At 49.1% G+C, this 19,464-nt stretch overlaps 3 protein-coding genes across 5 annotated transcripts in view; 2 read left to right on the top strand and 1 right to left on the bottom strand.

Annotated features, from left to right (window-relative positions):
* Nucleotides 1–19,464, top strand: part of Tg (thyroglobulin) — a 226,295-nt gene that overhangs the window by 156,950 nt on the left and 49,881 nt on the right. The window lies entirely within an intron of this gene.
* Sla (Src like adaptor) overlaps nucleotides 1–19,464 on the bottom strand; it is a 59,214-nt gene that overhangs the window by 13,989 nt on the left and 25,761 nt on the right. For 2 of the 3 annotated variants that reach the window (XM_045143009.1, XM_045143008.1), the window contains one exon: nucleotides 6,379–6,473. In XM_045143009.1, coding sequence (XP_044998944.1) covers nucleotides 6,379–6,439 — 61 coding nt within the window. In that variant the 5' untranslated portion in view covers nucleotides 6,440–6,473. Of the gene's footprint in view, nucleotides 1–6,378; nucleotides 6,579–19,464 lie in introns of all 3 variants that reach the window. The other variant, XM_004656175.2, reaches the window with a different exon arrangement.
* Nucleotides 7,633–8,598, top strand: LOC105943878 (N-lysine methyltransferase KMT5A-like). The gene has a single exon (XM_045143010.1). The coding sequence runs from the start codon at nucleotides 7,648–7,650 to the stop codon at nucleotides 8,596–8,598; it is 951 nt and encodes a 316-aa protein (XP_044998945.1). The 5' UTR covers nucleotides 7,633–7,647.

Genomic DNA, 19,464 nt, shown 5'->3' with positions numbered 1-19,464 from the left:
TGCCTGAGGGTTCTTTGTAGGGATGTCACATGTGACTCCGTCCCCCTCCGCATCACCAGTTACAACACCAGAGGACACATCACTAGAAGTTACACTGCAGTCTTGTGCCTCTGAGGAGTGGCAACCTGGTTGCTATGAGCAAGCTTGGGTGGCCAGGTCCCCTCTCTCTGCCCTGAGCTCTGGGAAGTAAACATGAGATAGAGTGTTCAGTTTGTTCTTCAGGTTCAAAGGCATTGCTCTATGCTCCCAGAACCCCTGGCTTAATTGAGAGCTCAGTCTTTGAATCCAGCCAGATAACTGAATGAGCTGGAAGGAGAAAGGGGCATGGAGGGAGGAGGGTAGTCACCACAGACAAGATAAGGGTGAAGATTCAGAGGAGAAAGAAGTCCTAGGCACCAAGGAAACCTAGAGAGAATTTTCAGAGGACCCTGGTGCAAAGTGAAGTCAACTAGGCTGGTTTACCTGCACAACAACACCCCTTCAGAGCCTGGTAATTGGAGGAAAAATTGATTTAAACTAAACAGAGCTTCACTTGTGTGTAAAAATGAGGTATCTGGCCTGGACAGATAGCCAAATTGTTAAGGCACTTGTATGCAAAGTCTAATGACCTGAGTTCAAGTACCCATGTAAGCCAGATGCACAGAGCAGCTCATGTGTCTGGAGTTTGTATGCAGTGGCTAGAAGCCCTGCCAAGCCCAGACTCTCTCTCTCTGTCTTTCCCTCTCTCTGTGTGTCTCTGTCTGTATTTCTCTGTTTGCAAATAAATAAAATGGAAGACATCAAAATCTATCTTGTGAGGGGTGACAGATGCTCCACGATGTCATCGTGATAAGTGGGGACTAGCCTCTGACTCGCAGTCAGTCACTCCCACACAGGACAAGCACACCTCTCCCCAAACCAGACCAGTTCCAGCCATCTTAAAACTTATACTGTAGTGTAGATGTGAATAAATCTTATCACCTGATTGCTGTCTAAACAAAACCCCATTTGGTGTGAACAGATGAAATTGAAAGTACAGAATATTTGCTGACCACTCAGGGGCAAGTAGAGGTGAACAGATTAGTCGAATGTATCAGACAGGAAAGGCATCCAGAACAGAAAGGAGTCCTGGGCAGGACTTCTGGTGACAGATATTACATAGTCAACAAAAGACAGGCCCTTTCAACCAAGGATGTCCCTTTTGGTCATACTCTTTGGAGTTACCTGATGATTTCTTTTGCATTGCCGACTCATTTTCACAGCCCCATTGGCAACTGTGTTGTGGAGCTAGCTAGCCATCCTTTCCTTCCAGTGCTCTGCCCCGCCCTGCAGACCACCTGCTCCTGCTCAAACAATAAGGAAAGCAAGGCTGCAGTCTATAACACTTCCAGGGGCAGCATGAAACCCTCAGGCCCATGGTCATGTTGCTGAGCCACATAGCTCTCCCTGCCCTTCATCTTCATCTGTAGGATCTTCCCAGCCTACACTGGACCTCATCAGGTTAAGGCAAAGACAGCTGCCAGGGAGCCTTCCGAGTTGGTGCAGGCAGCCCATGTAGCTGGTGGCTGTGGAACTGAATGGCCCAGTGACTTCAGCTTCTGTTTTCACATTCTCTGAGTCATGCCCAAACTCAGGGGCTCCTGCAGGGTCACTGTCAGCCTGACTTTCAGTAACTTTGTCAGGAAGTGACACACACACACAGCTTTTCAGATGGAGCTACAGGCTGGCCCAGAGGACTGACCATCTTTTCATCTCTGCTGGGGGTGTCCTATGGATCCTCTTACTTGCTTCTAAAGGGCTGGCTTATGGGCCATGACATGAGACTCAGTAGTCTACACACTCTTTCTTGCCCCAAGTCTTGGGCCTTCCATGTACCGATGGCTAGATGAGAGCTGGACAGAGCCTAAGGCTTCCATTCTCTAGCTGCTGCAGGGCCTTGGGTAGAGCTGGCCCAGAGCAGGTGGAGGCTCACAATGTCTGGCTTGGACACAAGGCTTTGTGGACCTCGAGGGCTTCTATTCTTTGTCTTTCCTTGTCTGCACCATCGTGGGCAGGGACAGCAGCAGCAGCAGTGTGAGGTTTCTGGAGTGAGCAGCACTGGGCTGCATGCTGTGCCCTTCCCACACGTGCTCACTTACTCCGCAGCCCCGTGTGCAGCTGTGGCTTCCCGCAGACAGCAGGAAAATGATCCAGTGAGGTCTCGAGCCTGGGCCCAAAATGCCCAGCCACATGTCACCGCTTGACAGAGCAGGAGCTGGGCTCTGGTCATTGGCTCTCCTTTGTCACTGTGGAAGGCCATCTCCACTATTCTTGACCTAATGACATTTCTCTTAACCTATACTCACTGTGAAACTGTAACACTGATATAAACTCTGTGAAATGATGATTCTGAAGGTGCGGTGGTTTGACTCAGGTGCCCCCATAAACTTAAGTGTTCTGAATGCTAGGTTCCTAGCTGATGGGGATTTGGAAACTAACACCTCCTGGTGGGAGTGTATTTTGGGCAGGCTTTTAGGTTTTATATTCAGTTTCCCCATGTCAGTGTGTGGCACACTCTCCTGTTGCTATTGTCTAGCTTGTGTTGGCCAGGGGCTGATGTCTACTTTCTGATCATGCCACCATTTTCCCCTGTCATCATGAAGCTTCCCCTCTAGCCTGTAAGCCAAAATAAGCCTCTTTTTCCCACATGCTTCTCTTGGTTGGGTGATTTCTACCAGCAGAGCAAACCTGACTGCAACAGAAAAGCTGCTTATATGCTCATGATATTCACTAAACATGATATGATCTAAAAATTGATCCCATTCACTGTAAAACCATGCCCTATTGCAGGAGTGGGTGAATGAGAGCCGCACAGGAAATGAGGACCTCATCTAGGACCTGACAGTGCCTCTTCTTTAGGATCCCTCACAAGGGTCCTAGAGTGTCTGTGTCATTGAATCTAGTGGCCAGAGAAACTCTCCTCATTTCAGAGGACCATCTGCTATCAGAGTGCACAGGCCTCCTAAGATTCAGTCCTCTTTGTGGATCCTGTCATAGGATATAGTGATGAAAAGAAGGATGGTGGGTGTTAGATTCAGATCATGTGGATTTGTATCCCCTGCCCCCTGCTGAGCTGGAGGGATGTGGGAAACTCAGCCTTCCTGGGTCTCAGCCTCAACGACCAATTGGAAAGGATAGTAAGGATGATGTGGTGGGCTTTGGGAGAATTAAGAGTTCCTTTGAATGAGCTCTCATGTAGTGTGTATTTCACATGTGAGGTGTATTAGTATATGTGATGGATAATTTCCTGTGCATAAAGCACTGGGAACTGTCTGGCTCACATTAAGCACCATCACTCTATAGACCACAGTGAGCTGTTGTCTCTCACTACGTGTTATGGCAGAGGCAAGACTAGAAGTGGGTCTGTGGTCTGCTAGATTTAGGGCCTGGTAAGAAATTCAGCTTGCTGCAGTCCACCGGCTGCCTCCCATCATGAGTTCTGATTAGCAGGTCAGAAATGGGGCTGTTCTGCATGTTAACCAGGTCCCAGGGCTCTGAGTGCCACACACTGAGATGCTGAGAAGCCCAAGCTATGTCTTGAAATTTCTGTTTCCTTCCTCCCTTGGATCTCCCGGTCCCTTTGTTCATGAATGGTAGCTGTGTACATATACCATGGGGAGAAGGGTTGTCATTTCCACCCCAGCATGAGGCAAGGGGTCTCAGTGCATTTGTCTCACTACCTCGGATCTGAGACCTCACTGCAGGTTATGGTGATCAGAAGGCAGGTCATGGGGAAAGGATCAGAGCAGAGTAACCGAGTTTGTCCTCGTCAGGAGGAAGTGTGCATTCCCTGGATCCCCTGGGAGGTCCCTGGTGTTATCAACTTATAAACTTATCAACTGTGCTGCCTGAGACTGAGTGCAGGTGTCTGAAGTGAGCGTAGATTAGAAGACAGCATTCACCAAATGCTACGTGGGAAGCGTGGAAGGGGTCCTGCACGCAAGAGAAGGTGTCTGAAGCAGGCATAGACTGGGAGCGAGTGTTCCCTGTATGGGATGGGGTAGCTAGTTCTAATGTGTTCACACTTGAGCAGTGTGACTAGTGAGGCCCCTTGACCCCAGATAGAGCTCCAAGACATCCCACCCTCACTGCCGGCTCACTGCTCTGTGCTGTGGTGGTCATCACTGGGAAAGGCTGAGTGACTTCCCTAAGGTCACACAGTTTCCAAAGCACATGGCCAGGGGCTCTAATGGGGTCTTGGGCCTCTGTAACCTATACTACCCCCACCAAGTCCAGCTGGCTCTGTGGACTTTGTGACATTAGTTTCTGGGAAACATTGATGAGGAATGTTCTGGAAAGCTTAAAGTTTGGTTTAGAAGCAGACATATGGCCGAGGCCCCTATTCCCATGTGTTTTCAGTTCTGGCTCAGGAGCAGACCAAGCTCCCAAAGGCCGAGAACTTGTGTGCCTGGAGTTCCCAGGTCTCAGCTACTCTCCAGGTAGGGCAGGGCTTTAGTGCCCCAGAGGTCTTTGCAGCTCCTGTTGATGTTAGCAGCAGCTCTGTCTACAAGCTGGCCCAAAGCAACAGCAGTCTGGGCACTGTCTGCTAGAAGGAGGTGAGGAAAGGACTCTGCGTCCTGTGTGTGTGTGTGGGGGGGGGGCTCCTTCCATGAACAGCCTCACCCTTTGCACCTCCACAGAGGAACCATTCAAATATCCACCCCCCACACACACTTGTCCTTGCTTACTCAAATAAGTGCACAAAAAGAGGAAATAGGGTTTCCATTGAAGGTAAGGGACACTTTTCAGGGTGGGGGGAGAAAGCAGCCTGCCATTGTTTGATGTGGGTGCCTGAATCACCCTATAATTCATCTGGGGAATTCTCCTAAATATAGGTATGGAGGGGAAGACCCCTCTACCTTCTTCTTAGAGGTGACCTCTCACCCACACAGTGGAAAAACAAAAACTTACTTCATGGTAATTTGCATTAAAAAAAAAGTAAAAGCAGTGGGCAAGTCTTTGGAGGCTGGTGTTTTCATGAGGCCTGCTCAAGCATGCCAACTCCTCTGCCCCAGGCCAGGAGCTGGCAGTTCAAGATTGGTCGGGAGGCAGGTGCTGCCTGAGCCCCAAGCCACCCTGGCCTCCAGGCATTGTGGGGCCAGTTTTGTGATACACTTTATCTCATCAGGACCTGGGAACATTCCTTTTGTTTTCCTATTGGGGGAAGAAAGTTACTGGGCTTGCAAACAGAATGTCTAGTGATGTACCTGGGTTGTAAGGTTCTCTCCATGCTCACAGATGGCATTTGAGGGGTCACTGGGTTGCACAACATGAGCATCTTACTGGCTCTGTTGTGGTGGAACTGAAAGGCTTCTGTGTTAGGGGGCCAAAGCACCATGGAAGGAGAATTAACCAGCAGCAGGATAGAAACCCTTTTCTATGAGTCAGGGCCACCATCTAAGTTCTGTCAACACTGCCCTGTGCAATGCTGAGGGGTGCTTGGGATCCAAGTGTGGTAAGAGATGGACATGAGGTCCCGAAGGCTAAAATGATGCAAGTTAGGAGGCAGACGTGTCCCGCGATACCCCAGGATTCTCCCTATTGGGCACATGGCACGTCTGATGAATCCTTCTAACTCTAGCAGGCACATGCATATTACCTGTGTTCTTCAGATCTTCAGAAGCAAAGACAAGGCTATCAAACATGACCAGACTGCGGGCTTCACAGCACAGGGATTCAGCCTTTGCCTTCTGCTCATCAGTGACCCCTCCCATCCTCTGGCCAGTTCCTGCTGGACTCTTGGTAGCTCTGGAAATCTGATTTAACCTGGCTTCTCTCCACATAGCTGAACTTGCTCATCCCTGATTAACATGCAGCCCCAGGCTATCCCTATAGTGTCTGGTCCCTTGCCAGCCTATACTGGAGCCCAGGATCCCCTCATCTTTAAAGAGGATGCCATGGACACAGCCTCATAAAGTAGTCCTGGTTGGGGTCCAGCAGAGCTGACTGTGTGTGAGTGGTAGAATGTACCATGACCTGGCCCGACATGGTGCTTAAAAGCTATACTTTCAGAATCTGATGGTCTTGGGCTGTGACTATGACTCTATGAGCAGCTAATGACATAGACTGCATTCTCTTTGTGGGCCTCAGTTTCTCCAACTATAAAAGGTAAGGATCAAGCCATCTAACCTTGGAGCTATATCTCAAAATGCCAACAATATAGCATTGCCAAGCACCCACTCTTTCAAACTTTTCCCCATGAAATACTTGAGCCATGAAGAAAGGGGCAAACAGAAGGAGCCACCCATTATAGTATCCATTGCACACTTTGAACAATCATCCATGACCTCCATTGGCAGGTCCTCCCCTGTGGACTTCTGCTGGACAGAGCCAGCATCATACTGAAGACGTCAGACTTACCTTCTGCACTGGACAGTGACCTCTCGGGGGGCGCAGGGGTGGATTTCATGCTGTTCCCCATTTCTGTCTCTCCTGGGGCTGTCAGTTCTCGAAGCCTGTAGTACCAGAGACGCACACGTGAAGTGGAGCACATCCGGAGCTCTCCGAGTGGAGAGTGACCCAGTTTAGGGCGCATGGTGCATCATTTCTCAGGCAGCCAGCTTCTTGAAAGGCGGCCGTTTGTATATGAAGATACGATTTGTGAGTGTTAGTTACAGGGCGCTCAGCTCGAGTTCTTTTATCAGGGGACTGACAGAAAAACCACAGAGGGAAGTTGCGAGCAAATGTTGTTGGTGACAAAAGTTTCCACTCCTCTGCATCGCAGCCGAGCAGAGCAGGGGTGTTGGAGAAGTTGAGCAGTGTTTCAGGTGGCCCCCAGAGGAGCTGTGCTCACACATCCTAGTCACCAGCTCCCACACACTGAGAATGGGGGGCACAAGCACTTAGGTGTTTCATGCCCTTCATTCTGATGCCTAGCTTGCAGGAAAGGACACTGAGATGCTGAGAGATAAGTGGCTTGTCCCAAGTCACAGGCAGGGCTAGTGTCAACAGGGATTTGAACCGCTGATGTGCAGTCATTTTATCTCATGATAGCTTCTCCTGTCTCCAGAGTCACGATGCTGGAGGGGTATTTATGGACTGGATGACCTGGGGCAAGCTGTTAGCTTTTCCCTGCCCATTTTGGAGGAAAATGGGGCAGCTTTGAGTTGCAGCCAGAAAACTAAGTAAGATGAAGCAAGGCAAGCATTTACACTGCCACCTGGCATAAGGTACATGCTAGCTGTGGTCACTTCTTGCCTGCTTCTTATTGACCTTCATAACACGTATTCACATCTGGGGACCTCATGTAAGTATTTTGAAAAGAGACCCAGATGGCAACAGACGATATTCTTTTTCTAAAAAAAAATTGTACTTATTTGAGGGAGAGAAAGAGGCAAACATTCCCAGGCAGGGAGCCGGATGGTGGGTGGCGGCGGCAGAGGACGAGCCGCCTGTGCCTCCCTCCCTCCCTCCCCGCGTCCCCAGCTCTGGGCGGCCCAGGGCGGCCGTGGCGCATGGGAGCTGGCCCCCCGCTCGCAGGCAAAGGGGGAAGGGGGAGCCATTGGGCGCCGCCGGCCCTTCCCCGGGGTGCCGCGGTGGCGCTGGTGGCAGCGGCAGCAGCAGCAACAGCAGCGGCAGCAGCAGTGGCAGCGCTGGTGGCCAGGCCACGAGGGCGCGGGGCGCACTGCCATGGGCCTGGCTGGGCTGCAGAAGAATGTGTTTGCTGGGCAATCAAAGACCTGTTCCTATATGAGCCCTAACAAGTGCTCTGGCATGCGTACTCCCCTTTACGAAGAGAACTCAGTTGTACAGCACCAAGTCAAATGCCAAGGGAAACCATTAGCTGGGATCTACAGGAAACGAGAAGAGAAAAGAAATGCTGGGAACGCCATAAGAAACACCATGAAGTCTGAGGAACAGAAGATCAAAGATGCCAGGAGAGGTCCCCTGGCACCTTTTCCAAACCAAAAATCTGAAGCAGCAGAACCTTCAAAAACTCCACCCCCATCATTTGATTCTACCAATGCAATTGTCACCACGCAAGCTCTGAAAAAGCCCCTCAAGGGCAAGCAGGGCCCCCGGAAAAAAAAAAAAAAAAAAAAAACTCCAGGAAAAACGCAGCAGAATCACAAATTCACAGATTTCTACCCGGTCCGAAGGAGTTCCAAGAAGAGCCAAGCTGAGCTGCAGTCTGAAGAACAGAAAAGAATAGACGAGCTGATCGAGAGTGGGAAGGAAGAAGGCATGAAGATTGACATCATTGATGGCAAAGGCAGGGGTGTGATTGCCACTAAGCAGTTCTGCAGGGGCGGTTTTGTGGGGGAATACCGCGGGCACCTCATCGAGATCACTGATGCCCAGAAGCGGGAGGCTCTGTATGCACAAGACCCCTCCACGGGCTGCTACATGTACTATTTTCAGTATCTGAGCAAAACATACTGTGTGGATGCCACTCGAGAGACAAATCGCCTAGGGAGACTGATCAACCACAGCAAATGCGGGAACTGCCAAACTAAACTGCATGACGTCGATGGCGTGCCTCACGTCTTCCTCATCGCCTGGCGTGACATCGCAGCGGGAGAGGACCGTGGCGACCGCAGCAAGGCCTCCACTGAAGCCGACCCGCGGCTGAAGCATTAGCCACGGTGGTGCCCTCCCCTCCACCCCCTCCTTCTTCAAAGGACAAAGTGCTCTCAAAGGGAAATGATTTTTTTTACATACTTAATGTTAGCGAATTCAGATATTTTTAAAAGTATAATAAGATGCCTTTTCACTGTAGTATTTAAATATCTGTTACAGGTTTCCAAGGTGGACTTGAACAGATGGCCTTATATTACCAAAATCTTTATATTCTAGTTGTTTTTGTACCTTTTTGCATACAAGTTGCACGTTCATGCTTCCCGTGCATGCAGTCAAAGACTCGGCACAGATTTTAGAGGAAAGAGTCAACCTTGAACTAGGAAGCCGGGCGAGGCTTTGCCCCGCGTTGAAAGCCAGAGCTTACCCCGCACCCTAATGCCCCATGACGGGCAGGTGTGAGGGCACCGCTGCCCCCCACGCACGGCCTGGACGGGATGTCTCCAAGCTCTTGTTCTCATCGTCTCAACGGACGCGCATCAAAGTGAATGACTATTTTTTAAAAAGCAGTGAGTTAGTCTTCCCCTCTGCTTTCTTGAAAGCTTACCTGCCTGGGGCCTGGAGGCGCCAGCCAAGCGCAGGCCTTCTCTTCCGCAGCTCGCTGCTTTCCCAGGCACCTCGAAGCATCAGGGTGGGCATCAGACTAGAGGTATGCCGGGAAAAGCACTTTTCCCTGAAACTGCGTTCTTTCTTTATAGAAATGTGAAACTGAATTTATTTTAAAAAATAAAAAGTAAAAATAAAAAAACAAAAAATTAAAGAAAAATGGAAAAAAATCCATAGAAAACAACTTACATGTATATAGGTCTTGAAGTGAGTGGCTGTGCTTTTCTTTTATTTTGGTATTCTTTTCATTTTTATCTTTTTGGTTTTTTTTTTTTTTTAGAGGAGATTTATGATGGTATTCTATTCTAATCAAAAGAAAAGTTTTGTAGTGGGACCAGAAATTACTAAAACTGATCCCCTCCCCTTTCACTCCCTCTTCTGCTGCCAAGACCTGTTTGTCACATTCCCTGGTGTCCTTAGGAGCCTGCCAGCCTAGACACCAGGTGTGTGTGGCAGCCAGCAGGGCTCAGGGGCAGGAAACCGGGAGAAGGCTCACATGGGACAGCAGAGCGGCGGCTTCCTTCTCCCTCCCTGGGGAGGACCTGATTCTCACTCTTCACCTTCAGTCCAAGGATGGGGCTTGGGAGCCAGGTAACATGTGAATGGATCCAGGCATGAGAACCTACCCTTGCCCTTGACCCCTGGCCTCATGAGGGTGCTACCTAAGAAAGTCTTCCCTGAAACCCCCCGCCCCCACCCCTGCTAGCCTGGCCACAGAATTGGAGGAGGATCCGACAGGAGACAGGAGCATCGAACTGTGAGATTAAATGTCTTGGTTGTACCTATTTTGTGATTTAGCTTTGTATTTAAATAGCAAACAAACAAAAAAGGAAATAAGCTTGAAAATTATTTGTCATCATAAAAATGAAACAAATATTAAAATATTTATTGCCAAAAAAGAAAGAGGCAAAGAGAGAGAGAGAGAGAGAATGGGTGCACCAGGGCCTCTAACCACTGCAAACGAACTCCAGATGCATGCGCCCCCCTGTGCATCTGGCTTACATGGGTCCTGGAGAATCTAACCGGGATCCTTTGGCTTTGCAGGCAAACACCTTAACTGCTAAGCCATCTCTCCAGCCCCAGAGAGATTCTTAAGGATGCTGTGTCCTCCCAGGGTTGTGGCAGTGCAGAAAAGATGGGCACAATTATAGATAGATTTTTATTTCTGCCTAGGGAATCAGAGCAAAGAGTCAAGGTAGGCTCCCTCAGGCAGTGTCCAGGCCATTCAGAACCTATATTCCATCCCTTATGAGTCCTGAGCTTGAGTCTAAACCTCATGAGTTTGGAAGGTCCAAAAACAAGCAGGTCCACTCCTACATAGCCTTGGACTGCCTCATGTGTGCAGCTGATGGGCCATGTCCTGTTAAGAGAATGCCACAGGTCAAAACTGCATTTATATACCCAAACTTGACCCCCCTAGCTTAAAGAGCTAGTACCCTGTAGGGTGTAGGGTGACCAGGTGACTGACAGGGACTGGTGGATCCTTGCTGCTGCCCACTATTAAGAGAGAAGTTTAGGGGCTGTAGAGATGGCTTAGCAATTAAGGCATTTGCCTGTGAAGTCTAAGGACCCAGGTTTTATTCCAGTACCCATGTAAGCTGGATGCACAAGATGGTACATGCATCTGGAGTTCATTTGCAGTGGCTAGTGGGTCTGGCATGCCCATTCTCTCCCTCACTCTATCTATCTATCTCTCTATCAAAAATCAGTAAATAAATAAATTATATATTTTTTAAATTAGAGAAGGTTAAGACAAATATTATGAGCCTGAGATAAGATCCGAATTCAAAATTCAAAGCACAGCTTCTATGCAATGCATATGGCTTCAGAGCCATCATTAAGTTAAAAAATCAAGTCAAGTGGTAGTAAATTGGGGGCTTATGAGAAGGTTCTACAGAGAGCTGTGTTTTCAGAGCGAGGCCTTGGAGAGGAGGTGGAGGGTCTCATCATTTCCTAACTTTAGAGGAGGACTCTGGTGTGGGAGGAGTCCTTCAACTATTGAGAAGCAAGGTGAACTAAGCAGAGTATTTTTTTTCTTAATTCCTATGTTCTCAGAATTTACAGAGCATATCTTTCCTCTAACCGAAAGCAGTTGGCTGAAGTCTTCCCAAGGCAGTGACAAGTGGCGAGCAGCTTGCAGTCGGGGTGCACCACTAGCTCAGTGTGTGCTCCGCCTGGGTCATCTGCCTTGGTCTTTGTGACAGGGAGAGGCCCTGGTGAATGCCAGGACTGTCCTGTCTTGTCCTTCCCCTTCCCCCTCACAAGCAGCACGCAGTGCCCTTGACCCTAGCTGGTCCTTCCTGCAGACAGCACAGGTTCTAACATGACAGCCTTCCCCAGCTCCGTTTGCCTGGTCCCTAGACCCTAACCCGGCATGGCACAGGCAACCTCGACAGTGTGTTGAAACTGCAGCACAGCCTGGTGCAGCATCTGTTCCTGAGCCATACACTCTCGAGAGGAGGGGGCAGTGATCTCCAACCAGATATGCTGGGTGTCACCTCCAAGACCCCACCTAGGGCGCTCATAGGGAAACACACATAGAAAAAAAAAAAAAACTAAAAAAAGAAACGTCCAGGACCTAGCCCAGCACAGCCTGTGATTGGCGAAGGCCCTCCTCAGAGGCTGTACCCACAGCCTCTGTTCTGTCTCTGCTGTGGCTACCCGGGACCAGCTAGCTGCCCTGTCTTCAGCATCCCTCGGGTCACCACTGAGGTTCTTGGGCTTCTGGGGAAAAGCCTCAATAAGTAGAAACATCTCTGAAACAGTTAAGTGCTAGCCTTGCCACTGCCTGCTGTGTCGGGCATCCCCACACCACAGTCCCTCAACTCCATGGGCAGTGTCCTCCTGCCTGGCCTCCCAACCTCACCGTTGGCATCGAGTATCACTGGATGCCTGGTGTCTGCGCTTCAGCCTCCTTCCCACATTTCCATGAGACACCTGTCCCCTCTCTCTAGTTCTGTCCACCTGCCAACCCCAGGGGGCTCTCCCCCCAAACCATTTCAACATCAGGCTCTGGCTACCATGCCCCAATCCTTCCTTTACAATTACACCAGAGAGCTTGTCAGAAAAGGCTGTGCTTGCTGTCCATTGAACTTTCCCAGTCATTCTCCTGTTTTAACCCAGGTGGTTATGGGCCTTTGAGGGACAGGTGTTCCTGATAATAGAGAGGGAGGGAAGGGAGAGAGGGAGGGAGGAGGAGGAGGAAGGAAGGAAGAAAAGGAGGGAGGGAGGGAGGAAGAGAGGGAGGAAGGAAGGAGGAAGGAAGGAAGGAAATGAGGGAGGGAAGAAGGAAGGAAAGGAGGGAGGAGGGAAGAAGAAAGGAAGGGAGGGAGGGAATAAGGAAAGGAGGGAAGGAACAAGGAAAGGAGGGAAGGAGGAAGGAAGGAAAGAAAGAAAGAAAGAAAGAAAGAAAGAAAGAAAGAAAGAAAGAAAGAAAGAAAGAAAGAAAGAAAGAAGGGATGGAAGGAAGAAAGAAAAGGAGGCAGGGGTAAGGGGAAGGAAAGAAGGGAGGGAGAGATAAAGGAAGGAAGGAAGGAAGGAAGGAAGGAAGGAAGGGAGGGAGGGAGGGAGGGAGGGAGGGAGGGAGGGGGAGGAAAGGGGAGGAAAGGGGAAGGAAGAAAGGCCTGAACTTTGCATTTTTCAGATGGGAAATGCGAGGCTTCTGCAAGAACAAACCTTAGGCCATACACTGAAGAGATCTCGCTGGCACGTGGCCTGATCATTCCGCTCTCCACACTCCTCTGTTCTGATATGGCTTCTTCTGTCCTCTCTCCACGAGACAGGGGCTGTGGAGGCCTCTGAGCCACCAGGAGCCCCATCATCTTAGTGACCCCTAGTTCTGCTCACTGCCTGGCAGAGCCTCCAGGAAGGAGTTAACTCACCACACAAAAGCTTTTATGTGGGAAGAGTGACAGCCGGGGTCTCCCCAAGGAAATGGCTGAACAATTTGATTTAATCTGTGATGGTTTTCTGCAGCTGGAGGTGGGAGAGACATAATTGCCTCCAGGAACGTAAGAAAATGGCAGAAGAGAAATGAGTTAATTAACACTGGCTCTACACATCCCTGGTCTCTTCTCCCTGTCTTTGTGTTGTGACTCCTCAGGGTTCAGGTCATCTTACTTTCCCTCCAACCTGGGGACAATGCTGTTTTCTCTGAAGAGCTTCAGTTTTCTCTTCTGGAAAATGAGGTCAGTGGAAGGGTTATTCTCCAGAGCAAGCCTTTTAACCCTACTTCATTCTAGCAATCAAGATGCCATGGCTCTCTGAAAATTATTAATAAGAGCAAAGAACCATCATAATTTCTATTAAGTCCCACTAGAGAAACCGTAAATGCCATCTCTATATTCTTTAGGATGGAGGGAAGCCGGGTCATCTGCCCACCTTCCTGCCAGTGTCCCTGAGGGCACATACTCCTATTTGACCCTTAGTAGGGCAGTCAGGGACTATCTTATCTGCCCCAGGTCCTGGTGCTGGAAACTATTCCCCTGGTATTACCCAGCAGGCCTATAAGGAGGGAGCTTCTCTCAGGAGTGTGGCTGTGCCTGAGCAGCCTGCTTTGCTGGGCTTCTGCTCTGGATCCTGCTGTGTGTCTGATCCAAGCAGGGGATCACCGCCTCCCAGTCATCTGCTCCTATGTCACACGCCTTTGTCTTACACCTCAGGACTGTATTTAGGGGATGGCAAGGCTCCATCCTGGGGGTCACATTTGGACATTGTGAAAATCTAGGAGGCCAAGCCTCCCTTTTTCATAAGACACTTCTTCCACAGTGACTGTTGGGAGCCCATTCCTGTAACCCCCTTTTAAGGCATGGGAGCTGGAGGCCACATGGGAGAAGCCAGCAGGCATTCTACCTCTAACCACAGCAGGGACATGGGAAACTGCTACTTTACCTAAAGGTCAACTTTTCTCCCTGTTGTGCCAGGCTGAGCACTGCGATACCTGTGAGGAGCTGGCCTCCTGCTCTGAGCCTTCAGGACTAACTGGGGCATAACCGGAGCTCAGAGGAGCTCTGCCTGACTCCAAAGCCCAGACTCTTCTCAACCCAGGGCCTTCCTGCCTGCTGCCTTCATCCTGATCTCAGAAGGAAACAGGAAAGGGATTCTTAAGACACCTAACCAAACTTCACCAGCTAGAAACATTGGCAATGACTTATACAGGGATAGCAGGCTGAGGGACATCTTGGACAATGCATGGTAGTGACTGGAGGCCCAAGTCTGGGAGCTTCTAGGGAGGACAGAAGGGGGAAGAGAAACGCCCATGATACCACAGTCTGCTGGGGTTGGCAGGGTGTGTTGGGGTGGGCTGTATAGGGTGTTTCCAGTGTGGAAGATGGGGTGTGCTGCCAGTGGAATAGACATATATAGCACATGCCACAAACCAGCTCAATTTCATGAAAACATTATCTGTATATGCATGTACTGGATCTAGAAAAGTCATTAGTGAAATGTCCCCAAGTGTTTCAAAGGCTCTTTCTCAACGGTGAGTGACAGGGTACGAGTGTCTTCTGTGCGCCTTTCTACACCATCCACCTTTGTGACCAGTGTCAGCTCAGGTCTCGGCTCCATCCTGAGTGGCTGTGGGGCATCAGCTCCTTCCTGCACATCTCTGAGCCCCCACTTTCATATCTGTCAATTTGGGACATAAATGCATGTCCCGAAGTTTATTTAAAGGACTAAGTTACTATTCATACCTAAGGCAGGGATGTGTTTGACAAAATATAGATGGGTGTTAGTTCATCACTGCTGAACCCTTAGGGGACCAGAGTCACCAGTTAACTCACTGAGCTGCACCCAGGGCAAGTGGGGACCACATATGGCTCCTGGCTGCTCTGTCTCCTCTCCCCACCCGTGACCATCCCACATTTGGCTTGGGACTTGTTGGGGACAGCTTAAGACCTAACACTTCACTTCAGGGAAAATGAGAGCTGTCACAGGGGCTTAGCACAAGGCTCCTCTGAAGACAGGATATCCGAGGGGCACCCCACCACATCCTGTCCTCAATTAACAGATGTCTCTCCCTGAGCAGTGGATGTGGGGGCTGCCAAGGCTGCCGACACATGACCTCATTGTCTCTGCCCCCCCCCCCCCCGCACGGCAGGTGCAGTGGCAGGTCTGGCCTGCTGCCTTCTGACTTCCACCTCCCCCAGTGAAGGAGGGCTGGGGCACCACCCCAAGCTTCTGGGGCGCTGAGCAGAGGAGACCTATGGGGAGCAGGGAGGGCACTTCGCTGAGGGGCTCCCTGCTCCAGCTTCCCATGCATGACTCGCTAACCTGGGTGTGAAAGGCCAGCTGGGCAGGACAACAGGGCATCTAGCCTCTAGTCCAAGATGGCTTCAGCTGTGTTTTAGAGAAGTTTCCTCAGAAGCCGAGCATGGAAACAGAACCAGTGCAAGTTGCTGGCCTGGCTGGGGGGAGGGAGGGCTGATGATTCAGCATCTCAGGGCTCCATGAATTTCCTTTTACCTTTAGCATTATTGGTTTATTATCATCACTCTTAAAATGTTCATTTTACCCCACAAGTTTGTGTTTTCAAAAATATCGAGCCAGGCTGGAGGGATGGTTTAGTAGTTAAGGTGCTTGCCTGCAAAGCCTAAGGACCCAGGTTCAATTTCCTAGGACCCACGTTAGCCAGGTACACAAGGGGGCACAAGTGTCTAGAGTACGTCTGCAGTGGCTGGATGCCCTGGCATGCCCATTCTCTCTCTCTCTCTCCCTCTGTCAAATAAATTTTAAAAAGTCAAACTTTAGGCTGGAGACATGGCTTAGCGGTTAAGCACTTGCCTGTGAAGCCTAAGGATCCTGGTTTGAGGCTCGATTCTCCAGGACCCACATTAGCCAGATGCACAAGGGGGCACACGTGTCTGGAGTTCGTTTGTAGTGGCCAGAGGCCCTGGCGCGCCCATTCTCTCTCTCTCTCTCTATCTGCCTCTTTCTTTCTCTCTGTCCGTCACTTTCAAATAAATAAAAATAAAAAAATTTTTTTAAAAAATGTCAAACCTACAGAAAAAAATGAAGAAAATACTTGAATACTCTAGACCGTTTACTTACATTTATCAGTCAATTACCAATTGTTCTCCGTACACATAGATCCTCACAAGTACACACATGAACACACGCACGTGTGGGCACACACACACACACACACACTTGCCTCTTACCTACTCCCTGGACCTCAGACATCATGACCTCATTGCGTTGTAGTCACTGGGCATCTACTGCCACCTAAGGCCAGGGTCATTTTCTTAAATGCCAATCATGGCAATAATGCAACATTATAATATGCAGCTTACATCTGAATGTCTCAGTCACCTCGAGAATGTCCTTTGTAGCTAGTCTTGCTCTCTCTTCTCTTTCTTCCTTCTTTCCTTTCTTATTTTTTACAGGGTAAAAGAAAGCTAATATTTATCAAGATCTTGTAATGCCCCAGGCCAGGACACCTCAGTCTTAGGACATCAAAAAGCACTATTTGAAAAATGTCAACTCAGCTCTCTTCTTTTATCCAGGAAAAGCCAAGAGAGGACAAGCTGCCTGCATAAAGACACACATGACACTGTCCACTGAGACACCCATTGCTCATTTGTTGACCTAGAAGCCAGCCAGGCCTGACCCATGTATCAATGTGTCTGAGTTCTGGCCTCTTAGACCCTTTGATGTCTGGAAAGGGATATCACAGGCATGCAGGCTATCAGGGAGCTGAGCTTTGCCCAAAGACCAGATTAGAGTCGAGACATTTCACAGCCATTAAGATACTGTGAAAAGAGGCCAGATGGCCATCGCAGACACAGCCTTAAGACACCATTGAAAGAAAGCACCACCTCTTTCCGTGTTTTTCCTGCTCTACCCACTTTCCCAGCTTAGGTTGCCGAACCCTGGTGAGAGGGCAAGGAGCCTGTGCCTCTGAGCACAGTTTCTGGGCTGGAGAGATTCCTCAGTGGTTAAAGGCACTTGCTTGCTTGCAAAGCCTGCTGGCCCAGGTTTGATTCCCAGTACCCATGTAACTCCAGAGATGCAAAGTGGCACACACATCTGGAGCTCATTCTCAGAGGCAAGAGGCCTGGAACACCCATTCAGTCTCTCTCATAAATTTTATATATATATATATATATATATATATATATATGTGTGTGTGTGTGTGTGTGTGTGTGTGTGTGTGTGTGTGTGTGTGTGTGTAGTTTCTAGTAAAACTATGTTATCAATGGGTTTGTCCCCAGTACTATATAAATTGAGAGTTTTTAACACCAGTGACAGTACTGGGAAAACAATTGTCACCATGACTATTATAGTAACTATCACTAACAAGGGCACATGATGACTGGTGAGTGGCTTCTCATCCCCTCATGGAGCCTTGGGAAATGACAATCCCATCATAGTAGGAGGCAGCCTAGAGCGACTTCTGCAGAAACATTTGACGGGCATCAAGAAATCTGGGCCCTGGACTGGCAGGACCATGACTTCATGACGTCATGCTGCTCATCCTTTTTACTCATATGCATGAGTCACCAGCATTACTCACAAGCCCATTAACAAGATGGAAATCCATTCTATGCCCCGTGCAGTATGAACAGATGACTGTCCCTACTCTGTGAGTCACCCAGAAAGCAGAGGCCTCTGGCACAGCCAGGTTCTCAGAGCTAGTGGGACTCAGGCAATGATTCTCCAAAGAGAGCCCAGGGCCACTGTTGCAGGCAGGCAAGGGGTGCCCCAGGCACTACCCTGGGCTGTATTCTAGTTCTTTTGGGATGACACCTGTCTCCCCGCTCAAGCACAGAGGATTTTGCAAGGAAATGAAAGCAGCAGGTCAGACCAAAGAAAAGGTGTGCTGGGGCCCGGAGAGATGGCTTAGTGGTCAAGCTGCTTGCCTGCAAAGCCAAAGGACCCAGGTTCAAGGTTCAATTTCCCAGGACCCATGTAAACTAGATGTGCAAGGTGGCACACGTGTATGGAGTTTGCAGAGACTAGAGGCCCTGGTGTGCCTATTGTCTATCTTTCTCTCTAAATTAATTAATTAATTTTTTAATGTATTTAAAAAAGAGGTGTGTGGGACAGTGCAGGCTAGTGGTACACTGGTCAGTGTTTAGATGTTTGACAGTCAGTGTTAGGGCGAGTCTCCAGTTCTCAGAGTTTGCTGTAAGTCCACCCTCTCTATGACCTGACTCTGGCTTCCCACAGGACATGTCTAGATGGGCAGGCAGTAATGGTTGAACCCACAGGAACTCCCAGCAAGTCCAACTGGTTCCAAGCAGCTGGAGCTAAGAGACTCTTTTAAAGCAAAAAGAAAAAAAAAATAGTTACGGTGTATTTACTGTACAAAGTGATGGGTTCCATAGTGGCATTTTCATTGAGGTATCGTGATTACATTCACCCTCATTTTCTTCTGCTGTCCCTTTTCCTCTGTTTCACGTGTTCCCTTCCTTCCTTTTCTGAACCAGTCTCCCTCTTCTTTCACTAAGTGCACGTAGATACATGCATTCAAGTATACATATACAAATGTATACATATATATATATATACATGTATAATATGTATAAATGTATACACACATATATCTACATATATCTATTTCTACATATGGGAGAAAACATGCAGCATTTTTGTTTTTCTGAATCTGGCTCATTTTGTTAACAAGATGATGCCCAGTTTCAACTCCATGTTTTATATATATATATATTCTTTATACATTCTTCGAGGGGTGTACCTCTGGGCCGGTTCCTTTGCTGTTGTGAATAGTGCAACAAGAATCAGGGATACACAGGTGTGCCTGTGTGGTACGTTAACTTAGATTCCTTCAGACATGTTTCCAGGGTGGTGTAGCTGGGGCCTGCGGTAATTCTACTTTGGGTTTTCTGATGAGCTCCACGGTGACGTCTACTGTGGCTGCTCTGGTTTACATGCCCACCGGTGACGGACTCTTCATGGAAGCTTTCTCCTGACAGTCAGTTTGTTGGTCAGTGAGGAGCCCTGTCTGCCACCAGGTATCCCCAGTGGTTCTCAAGAGAAAAGAGGCACAAAGCTCATTGTGCAGCCACATGTGGGGGGAAGGCTTCCATTGTATTCAGAGTACCCTGGCTCATTTGCTGCCTAAAGAGCCACTCATTTACAGATTAGGAAACCGAGTCTAGAGAGATTAAGTTGCTTGTTTAGGGTTTCACAGCTCATTGGGGGATGGGGTCAGCTTTCAGATACCGGCCTCTGAATATTGTCAACTCTGTTGAAATCATGTGAAGCATGACTCTGATGTCACCATGAGGATGTTAACCAAATTTC

The sequence above is a fragment of the Jaculus jaculus genome, chromosome 2 (assembly GCF_020740685.1).
Source record: "Jaculus jaculus isolate mJacJac1 chromosome 2, mJacJac1.mat.Y.cur, whole genome shotgun sequence".
In the NCBI taxonomy this organism is placed as follows: domain Eukaryota; kingdom Metazoa; phylum Chordata; class Mammalia; order Rodentia; family Dipodidae; genus Jaculus; species Jaculus jaculus.
Note: the sequence above shows the minus strand (reverse complement) of the source record. Positions and strands in the feature narration are given on the sequence as shown.

Bases quoted from the DNA above. Each gene is read 5' to 3' on its own strand.
- LOC105943878 (XM_045143010.1), top strand. From the start codon at position 7,648: ATGGGCCTGGCTGGGCTGCAGAAGAATGTGTTTGCTGGGCAATCAAAG.